Source organism: Poecilia reticulata, linkage group LG16 (genome assembly GCF_000633615.1).
Source record: "Poecilia reticulata strain Guanapo linkage group LG16, Guppy_female_1.0+MT, whole genome shotgun sequence".
NCBI classification, from domain to species: domain Eukaryota; kingdom Metazoa; phylum Chordata; class Actinopteri; order Cyprinodontiformes; family Poeciliidae; genus Poecilia; species Poecilia reticulata.
This window is the reverse complement of record NC_024346.1, coordinates 29,733,540-29,755,100: the sequence shown is the minus strand read 5'-3', so window position 1 is coordinate 29,755,100 and position 21,561 is coordinate 29,733,540. Positions and strand designations below refer to the sequence as shown.

Sequence of the window (21,561 nt, the reverse complement as noted above, 5' to 3'; positions counted from 1 at the left end):
TGGTGTGACTTCATTGCACTTATTATGTGTTTGGTAATACATTATTCAGTGGTGCTATATCGTGTTCTGAAGAACAAAAAGTGTAGTTTATGAACGCATTGATCTCCCCATGTTTTTTGGCAAAATGTGTAATAAAGTATGTCATGTTCCACTGAGGTTCTGTTGAATCTACACTGAACAAAAATATAAATGCCCCATGTTAAATATTGTTGCCAATGAGCATTTCTTGACATTTTATTGTACAAAAGTAATATTTCTCTTGGTTTGCATATAATTTTTAATCCAAATTGCTTCTCCCCCAAAAAATGAGTAGCTCAGCAAAGCAACCCTGGGAATTTCACCCAAGGAATATTACCTTCTTTTTCAGGCGCACAGGTTCAAATATGCATTTATTTATGACATCTGAGACAGGACTTGGATTCACCAACTAGTTTCGTAAATTCTATTTAAGATACTCTTTTAAAAACACAGTTTTCTATTAAAAAAAGAAAAGAAAAACCACAGTAGCTGAGGTTACATCCCTAAACTTAATAAAATAAAGGAAAATCACTTGTCATGCCCATTGACTAAATTATCACATGAACAATGAGAAGGGCTGCAACATAAAAAAGGGGGTGAAAAACTACTTAAAGGACATAGAAAATACAAGTTTAGGAGGAGACAAAACAGCAGCGATCCAGGGATGGGGGAGATCTATGAAAATTAATTAGTCACCATTTCCATCAAACTGCAATAAACTGGAGCTGACAATGACTTAATTGCTTACCTGCCTATCCACGCAAACGTGCACATACACACTCGCAGGAAGAGGGAGAGGAGAGCAATGCATTAGCATTCACCACCAGATGATCAAAACAACATACACCACACTTTCTGTTGTCAACAATTTTATTGAGGGATCAGACCTGGACAATGAAACATCAGCAATACAAATTTGTCCTTGTTTTTCCTTATGTGAACATAAAACATAAGAAAGACAATACGAAAAACAAAACAGAAATGACATAAGCAAAAACACTCCCGTGACCCACCCCCCTCCCTTTCCCTAGCACTTGTATCTTATCACACCGAGGCTCAGATCAAATCCTCTTCAAATAGAGTTATCAATATATTGCCGAAAGGGTTGCCAAGTTTTATTAAATTGCTTTAAATGATTTGCTAATGAGAACCGTAATCTTTCCAAATGAGAGCCTTGCCAGTTCCTCAAGCCACAACTTAACGGATGGAATCTCTGCTTTTTGTGCCAATATCTTACCCCTCTTCATAGGATTATTTAAACCTTTAACATTCCATGCGACCAAAGTAACTTGTCCCCCCTTCTTTGTGTTACATCAACCTGCATAACTCAGATTAGAATGAGAAAGAGTATAGAATTCCTGACAAGTGTGATAGAAATTATTATGCATGGTATCTAAGTCCCAGCCCACCCTCTCGAACAAAATGCTTACTGTCTTGCCTATACTAAGAAGACCCTGCAAAGTAAGGCGTGACCCCTCTAAGGAAGTTATAAAGAAAAAATAAACGAATTAAATTAAGAGTAACACTCAAACAACCAAGACACATTAACCTACTCAACTAACAACTTCCCTTACTTTTGACTCCTAATTAGAAGTTGAAAAAGGCTCTGCAAAAATATACAGTTCGAGCACCAACCTGACACACGAACAGTTGCAGGGAAACGGTCTGAAAAACATGTCAGGTTATGTAAGCTGCCTATTTGTAGATATCAGACCACCCTAGATTGTCAACAATATTCAAGGCAGCTAATTATTTAAGCAACACGAGAGTTCTAAATATTATATAAACTTAACTGGTTAAACATCACAGAACAGTCTAGGCATCAAGTACCACCAGAACCCAGTCACTCCACGACTGCATCAGGCGTCCGCCGCGGGTCGCCTACATATTTTCCCCGCCGCCAAAGTGGAGCTCTGCGAATCTCTGGACTTCTTTCGCGTGTGAGAACATTGTTTCTGTTCCTCTGAAAGTCACTCTCAGCTTAGCAGGATATAAAAGTCCATACCGAACTCCCGGCTTGTCCCGAAGAAGTGCTCTGACACCGTTAAATTACAATCTGTATATTTTGACGTCGACCTTCCTTCAAGATCTATGTGTTTTTCTGTTAGCTGATTCATTTCTGTGCATAGACGTTTTATCTCTGACTGTAGCGCGGTTCCTTTGTCTGCTAACTGTGTGGCCGCTCGCTCGAGCTCAACAATGGATGCGCCATGTTGGTCGCTGGACGTTTTCAGAACGTGAATGGCATTTTGAGTCTTGGTCTTAAGGTTGAGGAGTTCTCCTCTGAAAGTGGTGGACACTTCTTCGATGCGAGTATCTATTGTCTGGCAAATTTCGAACTTGGTGACTTGTAGTTCTGTGCGAAGAGAGTTCATAGCCTCTAGGATGGTAGCATTAGCCATCAGATAGCTAACTTCAGGCGAGTACGGGGTGGCTGGGCCTGGCTCTCTTGATTTCTTGTCCTTGTTGGCATACCGCCAACAAGGACAAGATTTGCTGTCATCCTGTCCTGATGCAGTTAGTTAAAGTCCGGACTGTTCTCACTCACAGCCTGTTGTAAGACTGCCTAAATGCCAAGCTAGTGATAAATATATTTAGAAATTTGCAGGAGCTCTAGGGAAACGCTGCCTACTTCTCCATCACTCACTAGCCTCTGCACCACACTTTCTGATCTGTCACTGATTTATAGCCAGAACTCATAGGACGTGAGCCACACAGCGGGAGCACGAGGAGGACATGTGTCAGCTTCTCTTACGCCCACTTTGCCCAACCGAAACCTCTTTACCTGGAAACGTTGCATAGAAATGTGTATTTCTATAACACTGCATTCTACACAAAGAAATGTTGGGAGGTGTTAGACAAATGAACATTTTTGATAACGGCACAGAGGACTGGACAACATATGTGGAGCGAGTTGAACAGTACTCTCTGGCTAACAAAGCAGAGGATGAGAGGAAAGTCGCTGTGTTATTGAGCATGATGGGAGTGAAAACTTATAACTTGCTGTGCAGCCTCATCACATTGGCCAAACCAGCAGACAAAAGTTTCAAAGAGACCACAGAGGTTCTCCAAAAACATTTACAACTTTAGAGGGGTCGCGCCTTACTTTGCAGGTTCTTCTTAGTATAGGCAAGACAGTAAGCATTTTGTTCGAGAGGGTGGGCTGGTCATAGCCAAACAATTCAGATTTCATAAGCGAAATCAGTTAAAAACCGAGTCCACATCGGCGTACATCACGGAGCTTCAGTGGCTGTCTGTTCGGGGAGAGGCTGTCAGATGCGCTGAGAGAACGTTTGGTCTGCGGGCTACACAAAGAAAGCATGCAGAAACGACTCCTCACAGAGGATAATCTTACGTTGCATCGTGGGTTAGAAATTGCTATATCTATGGAAACTGGAACAAAAGATGCAGAAGAGCTACAGGGAGAATGTATGGTGCTGTGTTCTGTAAATAAAAGGCGTGCGCAGCTTGATTATAAATTACAAACCTGCTACAGATGCAGCAAAAAGTCACATGATGCTAATTGCTGGTTCAAGAATAAAGAATGTCTCCAAGGCAACAACAAGGGACATATACAGAAAATGTGCAGCTCAAAACAACATAAGAAAAACAAATGTGGAAAAAAGACAGGAAACTACCTGAAGTAAATGAGAAGGACTCAAATTCTTCCCAGGAGAACTTGGCAGGCCTTGAGCTCCACACAATACAAGACAAGGAGAAAGATAAGGATGCAATATTACTCACACCTGAAGTACAAGGGGTTAAGTTAAAGATGGAACTGGATACTGGGTCAGCCCTCTCACTGATTTCGTATGAAGATTATAGAAGTTTCCAAATCTGAAACTACAACACACTTCAGCAAAACTAAAAACATACACAGGTGAAAGAATAACTCCCTTGGGAAAAGTGAAAGTGGAATATGAGAAAAATAATTGCAACCTTGAACTTTGTTCTGAAAAATGGAGGTGTCCCATTATAATGGAGGTGATGTGACTGGTTGAAACTAGGGTTGTTGTAAACGATTATTTTAGTAATCGAGTAATCTATAGATTTTTCTTACGATTAATCGAGTAATCGGATAAAACAATTATGAAATAAAATATTGGTAAATCTTCCATAACACCAGTGTTACTATCGGATATCAACATCAGTCTATTTTTTCAACATTTGAGCTTCCCTACCAGTTACTTTTTTGTAGACCGGGGGAGCAATACGGGATATTTACGGCTCCTCCGTTCAGAAACTKYTSYKCAGAMMCTCATCTACCAKCCATGTTCCGCCTCCCGTTTGTTCAGACCGGGATGATATAAGTTTATTGTGCGGTTCGTCCGTAAAGCTGCACTTACCCTGTAAGCATCAACCCTCAGCCGCCCGCCGTGTTCAGTCTCTCCGCTCACCTGTAGAAATCCTCCTCAGCTTCTTCACGCCGTTCAACCAGCAGCTCCGGAGCAGAAAGGCTGCCAAACTCTCGGCATCGCGCCGGTCACTTTAAGGATGTTTATTGGTCCCACAAAAACGATGAAAACCCGGAATTATCAATCAGTAAAATCCCCGCGGGCCGAACTTGAAGGTTGGACGTTATGCCGCTAACACGTAGCTTCCGTCAACAACTCAGAGGTGGAAGTCAGAGCTCCGCTCAATGCAAATAATGTTCCGGCTGAAACACGGTGCGCTAAATGATAAAACATAAATTAACGAAGCTTCGAGGCAGGTCAATTTTCCTCGAGGAATTTTAATAATCGAGGTACTCGAATCACTCGAGGAATCGTTTCAGCCCTAGTTGAAACACATCCGCCTCAACTGGAAAGAAATAAAGTCCATGGGATTGGCACCACACCTGAGTGCAAATTCTGTGAAGGAAAAACTGAAACAGATACTCGAGAAGCATGTCCCGGTGTTCAAAGAAGGAATTGGCACTCTAAAAAATATTAAAGCACAGATCATATTGGAAGACAACGCAAAACCCAGATTTCACAAGGCATTTCCTATACCATGATGTACGGCACAAAGTCGGAAGTAGAGCTACAATGCTTGGAAGAGCAAGGAATACTCACTAAGGTGGAATGGTCAGACTGGGCTACACCAACAGTGTCATTGAGCAAGAAGATAGGTGACAGTGTGAGAGTCGGTGGAGTACTGGGTTCACTGTAAGGTTTCAGTGAACCCAGTACTCCGCATAGGTTAGTATCCACTTCCGCGGGTAGAAGACATATTCACAGCAGTGGCAGGTGGCAAACACGTTTTAAAAATCAACCTTGCCCAAGCTTATCTACAGATGTAAGTAGAAGAGACATCCAAGAAATATCTAGTTATAAATACTCACAAAGGCCTATTCCAGTACAACCGACTGGTATTTGGCATCGCCAGTGCTCCAGCAGTATGGCAACATGCCATGGATCAGATTTTGCAGGGCATTCCAGACACACAATGTTTTCTGGATGACATTATCATCACAGGTGTCGATGAAGAAACCTATTTAGCTAACCTAGCAGCAGTCCTGGCCAGGCTAGAAAAGTATGGTCTGAGAGCAAACAAAAACAAATGTGTTCTTCAAATATGCCATTGAGTATTGTAGACAACAGATTGACAGGCATGGAGTCCGCAAAACCAACGACAAAGTTGATGCAGTCTTGAAGGCACCAGAGCCTAAAAATGTTAGTGAGCTACCCTCCTTCTTGGGCTTAATTAATAACTGTCACAAGTTTCTACCGAACCTGTCAATAATTCTGCACCCACTACACATGCTACTGCAACACAATGTCAAATGGAACTGCACAAAAGTCTGTGAAGACATTTAATAGTGTTAAGCATCTCAATGCATCAGATGAAGTGTTAACACTTTCTCTGCTTTCTCTCTTGCTTAATTCATGTAAAGCACTTTGACTTGCCTTGTTGCTGAAAATGTGCTATATAAATAAAATTACCTTACCATACCATGACCCAAATCTTCCCCTTCGTCTTCCAAGTGTTGCCTCTCCATACGGCATCAGTGCTGTGCTATCTTACAAAATGCCAGATGGAGTGGAATGACCAATCGCTTTTGCCTCAAGGTCCCTAAATGCAGCCATGCATTACCATGTGCAGATAGACAGAAGCACTAAGTCTGGTGTGGGGAGTGAAGAAGTTCAATCAATATTTATATGGAAGACACTTCACCCGGATCACAGACAATGCCGTCCGCTAGTGCCCATCTTTAACCCTCAGAAAGGTGGGTTTAACCTTCCTACCATGGCTGCAGCACAGTTACAGAAATGGGCTTTGTTAAATGGCTCACACACCTACAACATTGAATTTAAAGGGACAAAGCTCAGGGGCACCGTATCCACCTTATTCTTAGCTCCCATGAGGCTTCGCGTGATTTATGGGCGCGACTTCCGGTGCAAACCAGAGCCGCCATTTGTTTACATGTTAGCAACTTGCTAACCGGCTTTCGTCAGATGTTTTAGGCTATAAAATATGTGGGAACACCAGCTGTCTCAGCTTAAATGTGGTAATATTGTTTTACTGCTACCAACAGCTATTGTGGGGAGGAATGGCGACTTGAAGAAATGGCCACAAATAACCCGCACTAGCATTTTTAGCAACTTCACTGACTCAGTTGCTTCAGATGCAGATATGCAGGTATTCTTCCGTTTGCTTTTTGTCCACACAATGAAATGAACACACAAAGCATTTTGGGTTCTCTCTTCAAGTTTAGGATTTTTAGCCAAATTCTTTTTGTTTCCTTATCTGTTGGTAGGTGATGAAAACTACTGCTTTTGTTTTTGGAGCACATTCAAAACACACTTGCTGCAGCCACAAACTAAACTTGGTCTGATTATTATAGTACAGCCACGAACATCACAAAACAGTTACCTGAGCTCTGCAAGGGCATCTTACGACCCTTTCCAGTGGCAAGTTGCTCTCTTTAACAGGTTAATGTGTGATTCGGTTCAGGTTTAGTCCAGTGGGGAGATTATCTGTATTACACTCTAAAGCGCAGCAGCAGAGGTAATTTCTCTGTTGATTTGCAGCAACATTCAGCAATGGAGAAACTTGAGGTTCTGGTTCTGATGGACTATATAAACCCACATATTTTATTTTGTCCTATAAAAAATTATTGCTGGCCCAAACATAATGATCAAGATCATGAACTTTATTATTTCTTAAATTCAAACGAAAAATCAAATTCGCATCCCACCAATATTATGTAGTCCTGTTGTTTTAAACTGTCAGCGCAAAGCTGGTCAGAACTCCGTCGTCTCCTTTTCTCTTCTTTATTACTGTCTGTTCTTCAGTGAAACGAGCTGCTAGCAGCGCTGCTAACTCACGGTCATTCCATTACAAAACTTAACGATCATGTTCCTGTCACTCCCTGTGATTAAACTCGCAATTATGATCCTCTGTACTGAGCAGCTCTCTGATAGCAGTCTGTAAACAAGTTTTACTAAATATTGTATTATAACAAAAAAAAGAGATGTAACTTGTATCATGAATATAGATTAGCAAAAAACCCTATAATTTACAGTAAAATACTGCTACTTCCGGTGAGCGCCGGAAGTAAGACTGATAGGTATTTTTCCACAACCTACGTAAAATGAACCACAGACAACTTGAGTTTTACCAAGCTTTCTTGAAAGGAGAAGACGCAGCAGACCGCTCCAGCGAGCTGCCCACTGCGCATTCTGAAAACCTTCAGTTAGAGCTCGTCTTTTATTTTCAGAGAAGGGAGGGATAGACAGAAGAGACAAGTTATCAACAAGTTCTACACACACAAGGTCATCTCGTCTTTTTCCTCGGGAGCGATTTCTCTCAAGGGCGGGTTATCAGTGTGAGAAAGTCTTCAATACAGCAGTCAAAAGTTTTAACACAGACAGTGAGAGGCCAACACTTCTAAATGAAAATCACAATAATCTATAATAGTCTATAATAATACAAGACTGCTATGGTAAGACCAATAAGCTATACACATGTAAAAATAACAGATATTTCCAACTAAGATCCATAATCGTTTCTACAGTAAACCTCCCAGAAATAAGGTGGATCTGGGTTTCAGATGACATAGCACCAATGTCACCCAATGCAGATGGAGGGCAGGAAGTAAATGCAGCCCATTTATTTCTGTTGACCCAGCATCAAAATGCCTAAAGTCTGTGTCCTGTACGGTTGTTCCAACCGTTCTAATAGAGAGAAAGATTAACTTTATTTTCGTGTATCGAAGGTAGTTGGTCACAAGGGAGTTCATTTTAAAAAAACTTACAGAAAAAAAGAGGAGAAAAGTGGATCAACAATCTACAGCTAAAAACAAGAGGTGCAGAAACTAACAATGCCAGAGTTTGGAGCGCCGACTTTTTAACAGGTAACGATCGCATCGTTTGAACTGTATTTTCAGATATTTTATTGGACAGTTACTTAGAAAGACAGTAACTGTCCAATAAGTTACTGTTAGAGAGTGCTACTAACAACATTAGCACTCTCAGAGTGCTAATGTTGTTAGTAGTTAGCTCAGTGCCGAGTCAGCAACAAAAAATATGTTTATTCAGTGGTACTTTCATGCTAAAAAAAGAAAAAAGCTAAATAAATTTAATATAACCTACGCATCCACAAAGTCACAGTGAGCTGTGACTATTCCTCCACATGGTTCGTGTCTGGACACAAACTATATTTGTGGCCAGACACGAACATGGGGGTTTTTGCAGATTGCTGCCAATGGTTGACCTACATTGGACCTGAATCCAGTGCACTACAACGACTCAACATTAACATACAACTCCAGCATGAATTTGGGTTTACAGAAGCTAAATAAATTATTTACCAGGAGATTCAAGCTCATAAAAATAACATGGGTTAGTTTGTTGTTAGTGATAGCATTGTTATCATAGACTAATTACTTAAAATAGCACAACTCACTACTCACCCGGCAGAAACAAGTCGACAGTCATTTAATGCTTCTTTTGATCCTAAATGCTTGACCCAACCTAAAACTAAATGATTGCATTCTCCAATCCTGATTCCTGGTGGCGCCCCTGATGGCAGTTTAGTAGTCTTATGGGATGAGGGATGAAGCTGTTATGGAATCTGGCTATTCTGGTTTTGAAGCTGCTGAACATTTTCACAGAGGACAGCAGGGAGAACAAACCATGCTGAGGTTGGAAGGGATCTTTTATAATCGCCCGAACCCTGGACAGGCAGCGACTATGAGCGGAGTCAAGGATGGCTGTCCTCACCACTCTCTCCGCACGTTGCCAGTCAGAGGTATTAGATGCTCCAAACCAGACAGAGATACTGCTGGTCAGTATATTCTCTCCTGTCCCTTTATAGAAAGTGGTGAGAATGGGAGCGGGGGTGGGGGGAGGGTGTGCTCTTCTCATCCGACGTAAAAAATGCAAATGTTGCTGAGCTTTCTTCACCAGGCCAGAGGTTTGGAGGTACCAGGTCAAAGTATCCCCAAGAATTTAATGTTCCTGACCTGGTCCATTGCGGCATCGTTGATGAATGAAACGTAAATCAACATTTTGATGTGTAACGACGGCCCTGACAATTGTTGACTGTGTGTTCTACAACTGTGTATTTTTGTGTGTTGTTGAAATGTGCTACACAAATAAACTTGATTGATTAATTTATTGATTGATTCATAAAGAAAAACTTGTAGGGCTGTAAGAGCCGGGATTCTTACTGGTTGATAGCATATTAAATAATAAAATGCAAATTAATTACTAAGGTACTCCCTCAAGATTACCCATAATAATTATTATAGACTTCTAAATACTTTGCAAGTGGAAAAACCTGCAAAATTGTCAGTGTATCAAATACTTGTTCCCCCATGGTGATAAAGTAACAATTTGCCATTTTGTTGTAAAATCTGTTTCTCACACATAGTGCAAATGTTGCATTGTCTGTTGAAACTAACACTGTAACCTCAGATGTTTGCTACTTCTATGGTTGAACTTCAAATGTTCTGTTTAGTTTACATGGAATAAAAATAGAAAGAATTGAATGTTTATGACTGCGTTTTCATTAACCATCCAGATGATGGCGACAGAGACCACTGGTGGGGATGTGAGGCTGTGATTTTCCTTTTTGCTCCTGTCCTGCAGATCGCTCTGGGTACTGTGACCAATGTGGAGGAGGCTGTGAAGTGGCTCAGTTACACATATCTATATGTCCGAATGAGGGCCAACCCACTGGTGTACGGCATCAACCACAAAACCTTTCAGGTTGGTGAAGTCTTTGTTGCTCCTCTTGGCAAAGGCCTCCCAGGATAATTTATTACTTTTAATATATAGAAGATGAAGCTGGCAACAGAAACATGTTTTTGTCAGTTTGAACAGCTCTCTGCTAGAGTTTAGGTCATATCTAAATTATCCAACCCGACCCAACTCAAGCCTGTAGGCATTGTGTCTGAGCCCGATCCAACCCAACTGACTTAAATTTAGGCTTGAGCCTAAAGTAAACTCGACATATGATTGTAATTCCGAATTTACTGATTTTGTTTTTAAGACCACAATTTAACAGTGTAACTCCTGCTGTTTTAAGCTTTTGCTTACCATCTTCCAGCTCCATATTGTCACTTTTTATAACCGCAAGGTGAACCATGTACATATCTTCTGGGATGTGTTATTGATAGGATCCTATCTCCACTGCTGCTTAAGCAGGGCTTCGTATGCATGCAGTGTTATTTCCTCATCCGGTTAAATCCATCTAATTTTTGTTTTTACAAAATAATACATAGATTACAGTAATTTTATATCAAACATTCTCATTTGTTTTTCTCTCTGATATTGCAGGCTTTATTAAACACACCACAGAAGTCCAACCCGGACCTACCATCTAGTTAATTCTGGCTGGGTTGGACTCGGGCCATAAATCAAAACTCTATTCCCTGCTAAGTCAGCTGTAAAGTTGCTCAAAATATAACAGCTGATGAAGATACAATTAATCTCTTAGGATCCCTCTAAATGGTTAAGCATTCACTTAATGTTAGTAATTGAAAATATTTCAGTCCTACATAACCGGACAAGAAATGCATTTGTACCTCAGATGGATCCAGCTTTGGAGCTGCACAGGAAGGAACTTGTGGTGGAGTCTGGCCGGAAGCTGGACAAGGCCAGGATGATCCGTTTTGATGAACGCACCTGCTACTTCGCCTCTACAGACCTGGGCAGGACAGCCAGCCACTTCTATATCAGATATAATACCATTGAGGTAGACCCAGTTTTTAGTAGTTTTTAGTGTCTTTTGGATGTTTAGTCAAGTCAAGTTTATTTGTATAGCACATTTCAGCAGCAAGGCAGTTCAAAGTGCTTTAGATCATAAAAGCATCACATAGTCACCAATTATGAAACAAGCAAAAATCATGGCATTTTGACAAAAAGGGGTAAAAGATCTAAATCATTAAACAACTACACATCAAATATGTTGATTAATGTTCCACTTGCCACTATTCAAAGGTTTAGGTTTACTGTGGAAAGCTGATGCATCAAACTGAAATTACTGCCAGCTTCTTTGACCCTAAATGTAATATACATCCTGAAAGACATGATGTAACTCCTCTAACCTACATTTCCACTTTCTTTATGCATGAAGACATTCAACGAACTTTTTAACTCACAGAAGACTGAAGCAGACATCCTAAGTATTGTGTCCAAGGCAGAGGAGTTTGATCAGTTGAAGGTAGGAGGATTGATGCTGAGCTAACTGTCCATTTTTATGTTATAATTTGGAAATAAGGGGTGTTACTGACTTGACCCAAAAATTGCAAACCAAGATAAGCCAATAATATTTTTATATAACAAGGGTGTAAATCCCATCTCATTATTGGGGGGGACTATTAACAGGAAAATTTCTTAAGAGCAATTTTGGGGGGTCGGCGAAGTTCCATTGAAATGTAACGTAAAATGTGGTTTAAAAAGTTTTTAAACCACATTCAAGCTGCAGGACCAAAGATGAATAGTAATGCACATCAAACATGTTTTATTCTCAGTAAGCAGCCTGCAGAGAAGTAAAACTAAAATTCAAATGTTACTTAGACACGAGTTTTGTTCAGTCTGACTGTTCTAATCTCTGCTCCACCTTTGCAAAAATTTAAGGTTCTAAATGCAAAAGCTTTAATGAGTAACTCCTCTTAATAAAATTCCTCATAAACATTGATTTATTGAAATGGTTCCCAATACAAGTTATGACCTATTTAACTTATAACTTTATTAAGCTGCTTTATTTTTAAGCCTCTTTTAGTTTTGTCATGTCCTGGGTGACTGAGAATAAATAAGTAGATAGAAATGAATATCTGGGGAGTATCATAATTTCAACGTAACACTTAAAGCACGAGAGTTTATGTAGAAAAATATTCTGATTTTATTTTGTGGTTTTAAAGGCCCTGCGTTGAAGACGGTGAGAAATAAAGACAGCTTTCTTTCTGTTTTTCTATCTGTTCTCTCTTCTGTTCTCGGCTCCCACACAGAGCTGGTAAACTTTCTCAGCCCCTCATCCACTTTCAAACTCTTCTAATTAGCTAAAACTTGAAGAGTTGAATATAAATGAGATGTTTGCTACCTTTAACAAAAAAGCTTACGTCTATGAAAGCAGTGTAGCAGTTTTGCTAATACGGCAGCTTATCATGATTCAGTCAAAGTAATGAAATAACAAACTGCAGTCTGATTTTTATTGTTAACGTGTTTCTTCCCACTGAGCAGGGAAAGTAAATAAAATGTTTACATGTCTTTTGCTTTAAGTATTTACTTACTGGAGGAGGTTTTATTTGTGATGCAGAACTACAGCAACAGCAAGCTACTTCAGCGGCTCTGACCAGCCTTTGCCGTTAGCGCCATTGTCATGGATACGTAGACGCCTCATGAAGCATTGAGTTGTACCTAACAGCATCCGCCATCTTCTATGTGGCAGCAGAGCAATCGGAGCTCCTTAAGTCTTGGGCTGTGTGGACTTGTTTCAACCGTTTTACGAAACAAACTGGATTCATTGGCATTACCTTTCACAGGTAAGGATGAAAGATCAGAATTACTTGACTTTGCAGCCAGAAATTCGCTTCTAAACAACTGAAAAATATTTCCTGTGTAGTTAAATTGGCCCGAAGTAACTGCTGATTGTTAGCATAGCAGCTAACGTTTTCATACTGTTTTCTAATGAGAGAGAGCTGATGAAAAACCGCTGTTAGAGGAGAAGTTCATTAAAAACCAGGGGATTTTGTGAGGAAAGATCAGTCAGGATCAGAGCTGGAGCTGCTGGTCTTCAGTCTCTGTTTCACAGCTCAGCTTCACCATGTCGGTATTTAGCTATGTTAAAAAGATGCTACGAGTCAGCCTCAGCATGCTGAAAATGTCTTTTTTCTGAATGTGAAAGAAACATATATGTATTTTCTATTACACTTTTGGATAATTTCTCTTTTATCTTTGGCTTTAGCCTGTGAACCAGGACGTCTCAGAAGTCATTGGAGTTCTCAAAGTGTGACCAGCAGACTGAAGCCCTGCCTGTGGCCAGTGTTCCTAGTATAATAAATAAATGTTTTATTCTTTCACTTTTTGTGTATTTTTAAATATCTCAATCTGAAGTATTAGTGTATTAATACAGCTCATGTAATGAAATAAAAATAATTTACTATGTTAGAATTATTTTTCACTCTTTTTGCTGTCAATAGCAGAGTTGATGTATACTGTAATAAATATTTTTTCTCTGGGAAAAAGTAAAAAAATATGTAGTTTAATGTTTGACAATGACTGATTTATAAATCAAGTCATTTCTCAATAATGTATAAAAAATACAAGAAAATTATTTGTTTGTCTTTAAATGTTAAATGTACATTACATTATGGAATTACGTAAATGTTCTTTAATAAAACACTATAAAAGTGTGTCTGTTCATCAATGTCAATATAAGACTTATCAGAATCATTTCTATCAAATAAAAACATTGTGTTCTTTATTCAGAAATGCCCCAAAACAATTAAATAATCACATCAAAAGTTAGAAACGCTCTCTTTAGTAATTTCTTTGATTTACCAAATATATTAATGTGTGTGAGAAAATGTGTCAATGACAGGTATTAACTTAAAATATTTTGTAGAACGGCAATTTCTGAAGTTTGGTCCATTTACCTGTATTAGCTTACTGGCACATATTCCACATTCAATATGGCAGACACTGTTACATATCGCAGCAACGGCCCGACCCGCTCCATGAGGCTTCTACGTATTCATGTCTATGCTTAGCACTGCTGTTGCTCCTCCTACACTTTGGACTGAACCATTTTTCTAATGATGGTAGGGGGGGACCTAAAAACTTATTCTTATTTTGTTCTGAGATAAATGGCATATTGATTTCATTTTTTGTTTCTTTTGCCTTTTCATATTGATATTATTTAAATGCAAACGTTTTTTCAATTTTTTTTTTTTTTTTGCGCGGGGACAATTCTAGACTTTTCCAAGATTGGGGGGGTCCAGACTCCCCCGTCCAGCCCCGGGATTTATGCCTATGCATGATTACGCTTTATATAAGCCAGTACAAGAGGCAGGGGGAAATCTTGTGCACAGGACATTTACTTATTTATTTTATGGTTTTTGGTGGCTGTTCATGTTCAGGTTTTCTAAAGGTTTAATGTGGTCCAGCAATCCAATATTTAAGTTCAGTTTTGTTTTGTTTTAGTTTGGTTTAATTGCATCAATATTGTGTGGCTACATTAATCTGCCCCAAGCCAACATCTTCTGCCCAGGCAATTTGTGAAGCATGCAGCAGGTAAAATATAATTTGGATCACCTTTTCTGGACTTTATAGATGCTCTCCTGACCCGCAGAGCCTCAAGACATAATGGTGGGCTACCATAAAGTGAAGGTGGTGTGCTGGAATTTTTTGGTAATCCTGCTGCTCAAGATAAAAATGCTGGAGGAAATTTTTTATAATTTTTAATCATATTCTTTAAATGACATGTCATTGCTTATCAAATATTTGATAAGCAATGACATATCATTGTATCTATGCCTCCTGCTCTCCTCAGTGGCCGCAGACATCACTGTGTGACTGCTTACACCTACTTTTCAAAAGCGTTAAATATAAATGCAAAAACAGATCTAGCAGTCTGGTTCAGGTTAAGGAAATCACATTGCAGGTGGTAAGTCTTTCATTTGCATATCCTCTTCCCAGTATTTTGCACTTTCTGATGATCAGCATATGCTTTGCATATCCATGAAAGCAGACACCCTAAGTATAGTGTCCCTTCGATTCCCCCCATGTTGCTATGCAGCCCTGATTGTGCGTTGTTTGTAGATGAAGTTTGCACATACCAAATTTTTACCTGTTTTTATGTATGTAAACCTTTACTATATTAGGCCCTTTGCGACTAACTTCACCCCGTTAGATGTCAGCACCACTAACGCAGTGTCTGTTGGTAGGTCCGTGAAGAGGAGTTGGAGGAGCTGGATCAGTTGCTGCAAAACCATTGCATCCTTTCTGCAGCGGGCGGTGTGGAGAACGGTTATGGCAAAGTTAACATTTTGCTGCAGACTTACATCGGACGGGGAGAAGTTGATAGCTTCTCACTCGTCTCAGACCTGTCATATGTGGCACAGGTAGGGATAAAATCATGACACACTCTGGTTTTTAGTCAACTTGTTCTAATGTGAAATGTTCCAAACAAGTTTTTTTATGTGTTGCCTATGTGTTGCAGGCATATTTGCAAAAAAAAACAAGCCCCATAAAGTTTATCCATTTGAACATTACTTTTTTTTGTAATTCAGTTGAATGTAGGTTGAAAAGGATTTGTAAATCATCATATTTTGTTTCATTTATGTTTTGCACAATGTCCAATTTCATTGGAATTGGGGTTGTACCTCCTTTGATTATTATATTCATATTCTCTCTTCTGTGAAACTTGGTAGATGTGGACTCATGAAGCTTCTCCTGAATCTAATAAATATAAATAAGTTTTGATTATCACATACTTACAGAGCTTTGCTTTGTGTATTGTTCTTGCTGTATTGTTCTACAGCAAGAACAATACAGACTTCAACAGAACCTCCTGTATGAGTGGAGAGTTGAGAGGTTAAGGCAAAGCCTTAGAACAGCAGGAATGTATTTCGTTTGGGGATTTGAATAGATTGTAATCAAACAGACTATAATGTGATTTAAGCAGGATTGATTTAAATGTAAAAGGGTAAACATGGGTGCGGCAGTGGCACAGGGGTGCAAACACTCCTGGCTCCTCTATGCTGCTGTCACAGGTTTGAATCCTGATCTGATGACCATCACTCTCTCACAACATACATTCCTGTCGACTCACTTACAAATAAAGGCCACAAGAGCTAAATAAATCCTTAAAAAATAATCAAAAATGTTATATGTTTTTATAGCACTTTATCGACTCAGTGGACTTCAAAGTGCTTTACACTTTCATCTATCCATTAATCTACCCATTAATACACACCTTCGCACACTGATATGGTATGCCAAATAATCCACACCACCAGCAGACAAAGACACGATTGATGAATGTATATCAGACTAAAAATATATTCCAATTTTACTGGACTTTTTTTATGTGAGCTGTAACTAAATTAAATCATATAGTGTATTCTGAATTGAACAGCTATTTGTTCTTTGTAAATACCCCAGAGGTATTTTCATGGTGAACAAAACGTACCACAGCTAAACATACTTTCAGCAGCTAAGTTTCAGCTGCTAAAACTTAGCTGAAATGTTTTTTTCCTAATGGATAAGAAACATTTTCATAGAGAAAACATCCAGAATGATCCCAGTAAATCACAGGGACTCAGGATGTGTCTTATGCTGGATTTCACAAAGTCGAAAGTACAGTTCAGTAATATTAGATCTGGGTTTAAAGCTGTAATCTGCAGCATTACTGCTCTGGTTGCCTTGGACACCAGCACATGGCTGAAGATCAGAGTAGTGTAACAAGGATTATCAGGCTGATTTTTAGGACGTGTTAGTTCTGCCTTGACTTCTGGCATCAGCTTTCACTGGTCCTCCTTCACAAGCACATTCACCAGACAATCTGATCACATTGACACCTGACTAGATCAATCATAGCTGACCACAGCTGAGCACTTTATCAGTAAGCTCTACCATCTGACCTCCTCTCTCCAACTTACTCAAGCAATCCATCAGAGTACAGCTGTAGCCACCTGCATATCTGAAACAAGCCAGACCTCCTCCTGATTGCACATGATTACTCATGTGAGTGCAGGATCCTGAACCCTGCAGCAGTTGTCTTTGTCCCACATCAAACATGTAATCCAACTGTTAGCTTTACTGTTAAATCTTTTGCTTCCTTAAAAAAAAAAGAGGAAAAGTGTCCTCAAGTGCATGTAGTTCTGTTGGTTTAGTTTTTTTTACTCCTGATATCATTCCCTTTGTCAGAATGCTGCTCGGATTGTCAGAGCTTTGTTTGAGATCGCTCTGAGGAAGCGCTGGCCTGCCATGACCTACCGACTGCTCAACCTCTGCAAGGTGATCGACAGGCGACTGTGGGGCTTTGCCCACCCTCTTCGCCAGTTCCCCAACCTGAGCCATGTTATACTCAACCGCTTAGAGGAGAAGAGGCTTACAGTGGACAAACTGAAGGAAATGAAGAAGGATGAAATTGGTAAAAACACAACACCATTTTCACAAAATACAACCATCAGACATGGAACTGTTTCTGTAAATGTTTTACTGATAATTGCACTGAAATATTCTTCTGGTAATTTCTAAATGAGCAGTTGTTCACTGAGGCATGGGTATGTTTAAAAACATGTTTTATTGTAAATTGCATGTTAAGTATTGTAAATAAGTTGTGGTTTTCTCAGGTCACATGCTGCACCATGTCAACATTGGATTAACTATCAAGCACTGCGTCCACCAGATTCCTGCCTTCACAATGGAGGCGAGCGTCCAGCCAATAACACGCACAGTTTTACGTGTGCGACTCATCATCACTCCTGATTTCCGCTGGAATGACCAGGTGAATAAATTCAGAAATTTTTATGAAAGCTTTTAGAGGTGACCTACTTGCTTCATTTGATGTGGAAAAACTAGAGCTGCATATAAAGCATCTGCTCAGTAATGTGGTGATGGCTGTATTATGCTGTGGAAATGACTACCTAAGCAGTGAGAGAATAGCAGGTATAATGAAAAGATGGATGGAGTTAAATACTGGGAAGTCCTGAAGGAAAGGCTGCAGAAGACCTTCTGAGGCCAAAGTTCTTTTGGGCTTATTTCATTAGATCACAATTTCTGTCCTGGGCAGCCTATCCCTTTGCAGGGAACTCTAGAGAGATTCTGAGGGTGTGATTGGTTATTGTGGTGGGCCTTAATGTCTTAGTGCCAATTTTTGTTTTTAAAACAATGATTTGCTTGAAAAAGGCTCTGAATATTTTTTGCTGCTAAAACTCCTCCAACTGTGAAAAGCTCAAAGCTTGTTGAGCTTTTCACAGTAATTCTGCCTGATACTACTGTTGTAGTACTCCAGACCAATCTTGGTCTCAAGACCACTTTTTGATGGTCTCGGTCTCGTCTCGGACTCCACCGCATTTGGTCTCGGTCTTGTCTCGGGATTTGGGGACTCTGGATTTTATTTCAAGACTGGTCAAGTCCACAACTGTAAAAATATCACTAAGTTGCCAGCATACTGTCCAGTTTATTTGTTAACATCTTTGTTTTCACTGGATGCAAAACATACCGATTAAAATCAAAGCAATAACATGACCTACAAATTTTGTGTTTCTGTTACCGCTGTCACACGTCGCCTCCCCCTTTCACTTTCACACGGCACTCCAAGACATGCGCAGTGGTTTTCTCTGAGCAGCAGATGTCTACGGTAGAATCCTGCTACATAAATCATGAGATATAGTGACACGTAAATTCAGCAGCAGGGCCTTCCCAAGGCATAAGCAAACCAAGCAGCCGCTTAGGGCCCCTGTTCAGGGGCCCTAAGCGGCTAGGGGCTCCCTAGGTGAAGCTGATTTTTTAATTTTTTAACGTAACGATTTCTATGTCATTATAACAAAAACACACAATTTCATCCATCCATCCATCCATTTTCTGCCGCTTCTCCGGGGTCGGGTCGCGGGGGCAGCAGCTTCAGAAGGGAGGCCCAGACTTCCCTCTCCCCAGCCACTTCTTCCAGCTCCTCCGGGGGAATCCCAAGGCGTTCCCAGGCCAGCCGAGAGACGTAATCCCTCCAGCGTGTCCTGGGTCTTCCCCGAGGCCTCCTCCCGGTGGGACGTGCCCGGAACACCTCACCAGGGAGGCGTCCAGGAGGCATCCTTACCAGATGCCCGAGCCACCTCAACTGGCTCCTCTCGACGTGGAGGATCAGCGGCTCTACTCTGAGTCCCTCCCGGATGACCGAGCTTCTCACCCTATCTCTAAGGGAGAGCCCAGCCACCCTGCGGAGGAAACCCATTTCGGCCGCTTGTACCCGTGATCTCGTTCTTTCGGTCAATTTCATTATGAAGTAATTTGTTTTTACAATAATATATATTTGATAATGTATTTAGAAATCATTATTTTATGGACAAAAAGAAAAAGAAAATTTTTCTTGGGGTCCCCCTGGTGGCTGTGGTAGGTCATGCATGCTTCACCGGTAATATGAGCTGCCGTGCAGTGTGCATCCAAACGTCCAAAGCTCTGGTAGAATCAGTGGCGGCTCCAGAATTTTTTTTTCTGCAAGTGCGGACAATCAGTCATTGTCAAACATTAAACTACATATTTTTTTTACTGAGGGTGCTATGAAGGATCTTTTTTTCAACACACATGCACCCCTCTCTCCTCCCCCTACACACAGGTCAGGTGGACTAAAAAGCTCAGTCACCTATCAAGTGGATAGTGAATAATGTGATCAATAAGATCACTTATTGATCTGGAAATGATTAGATGTTTAGTATTGTTAATTTAATCAGACTGATTTGTGGTAATTTGATGCTTAGACATTAGCATGGAGCCTTGCGCCATTAGCCAGATTACTTCCAGATAATATGTTACATTGTTTATGTTAAAACAGCATTCATAACAAAGGGGATACCTAAGTATTGACCCTTTGCAACTATGTCACTTAATCATTCGAGGCGCCATGATGGACGTCGGAAATGAGGATCGGGAGTGTTGAACTGAGCAACCGAAGTTGTTTTCCCAAGTTGTTTTTGTCAGTTTATTCATGATTTCTTGTTCTAGTAAAGCTAATTTATCTTTGAACGTAACACACCTGATTGGGGCTCATAGACACTGGTATTTATAGAAGCTTGAAACAGCTAGATTACAAACTGACCCGTATCTTCTCCCTCCTGACGTATTGATCTAATTACTGACTTTACCTGAATTCACACCACATGATTTATGTCATTATGTCATAAACAGTGTTTCTCCTTAAACGGGAGCAGCCTTGAAGGAGGCATACAGACGAGACACTGACCAATTTTGTCAGTACATGCTTGGCTAAATGATGGTGTGACATTGTTTCTATGGTTACTGATGGTTAGACGTGAACCTTTGCCATAATGGGATAAAAGATATCTTTCTAATCATACTTACTTATGGAGTATATGAACGTTAATTTTCTTACCTTGTGAAAAGTGTTCGCTGCAAGTTCGCCGTTACACTGAGGGCTAACAGTCATTATGATTGATGGCTGCTATCGATCGCTGCCACATCTTTCCTTGTTACAATTTACAAAATAAATTGACAAGTTTTGTTTTCACCTTGTGCAGCCGACCCATGGTATCCTGTGACCATTTTTGCTGTGAAATCAACTAAATAAAAGCAATATTAGACTGCCACATGTATGTTTTATGACAGGCTTTACAGGAGCACTTAGGTTGTTTTGACGACCATCATGGTGGAGCAGAGGGAGTTTTGAAGAGAGTGACATCACGTGCAAAGGGTCATATTGTCATATTGGTTTTCTTTATTTACTTGTTAGGCCCGAGCAGCTAAGCGCTGCGAAGGCCTATTGTTTTTCAAATGTTTATTATTTTTTTTTTTTTTTTTTTTCTCGCCTCAAATGAATTGCCTTTTTGGGGGCTTTAACATATTCAAAAACTCACCAAAATTGGTAGGCCCATAGAGACTGTGAAAAATTTACGTATTTTAAGGTCCGCGTAAAAATCGCAAAAAAAATGGCTCAACGGCGCCCCCTCGAAAATTTCAAAAGACCCTTTCCTATTCAGTTACTTTATTGTAGAGACCTGAAATTTGGTACACTTGTAGAACTCCCCAAGCCACTCAGAATTTATAATTGTTCTCATAGTGCATGTCCAACAGGAAGTCGGCCATGTTGGATTGAATTTGCAAATTTCACCCCATTTTGGCCGTTCATAGCCTTCGCATTTGATCGAACTCCTCCTAGGGCTTTTGATGGATCGGCTTCAAACTTGGTCAGTTTGTTCATAAGGCATGCCCGATTAAAAGTTATCAAAACGGTGAGTTTTCGTGCATGCTGAAAGGGTGATACTAGGGGTCAAAGTTCACTGACTCACCATAAAATAATTAACAGTTATATCTCCTAAAAAGAAGGTCACAGAGCCACCAAACTTTCTGTGTGTGATCACCTTTGGATGCCCTACAA

At 40.2% G+C, this 21,561-nt stretch overlaps 1 protein-coding gene across 3 annotated transcripts in view; it reads left to right on the top strand.

Moving 5' to 3' along the window:
* The window catches only part of ascc3 (activating signal cointegrator 1 complex subunit 3), a 368,707-nt gene that overhangs the window by 257,251 nt on the left and 89,895 nt on the right, over positions 1 to 21,561 (top strand). For all 3 annotated transcript variants that reach the window (XM_008432855.1, XM_008432856.2, XM_008432857.2), the window contains 6 exons: positions 10,095 to 10,214; positions 11,038 to 11,202; positions 11,584 to 11,670; positions 15,395 to 15,571; positions 17,379 to 17,604; positions 17,807 to 17,961. In XM_008432855.1, coding sequence (XP_008431077.1) covers positions 10,095 to 10,214; positions 11,038 to 11,202; positions 11,584 to 11,670; positions 15,395 to 15,571; positions 17,379 to 17,604; positions 17,807 to 17,961 — 930 coding nt within the window. The remainder of the gene's footprint in view (positions 1 to 10,094; positions 10,215 to 11,037; positions 11,203 to 11,583; positions 11,671 to 15,394; positions 15,572 to 17,378; positions 17,605 to 17,806; positions 17,962 to 21,561) is intronic.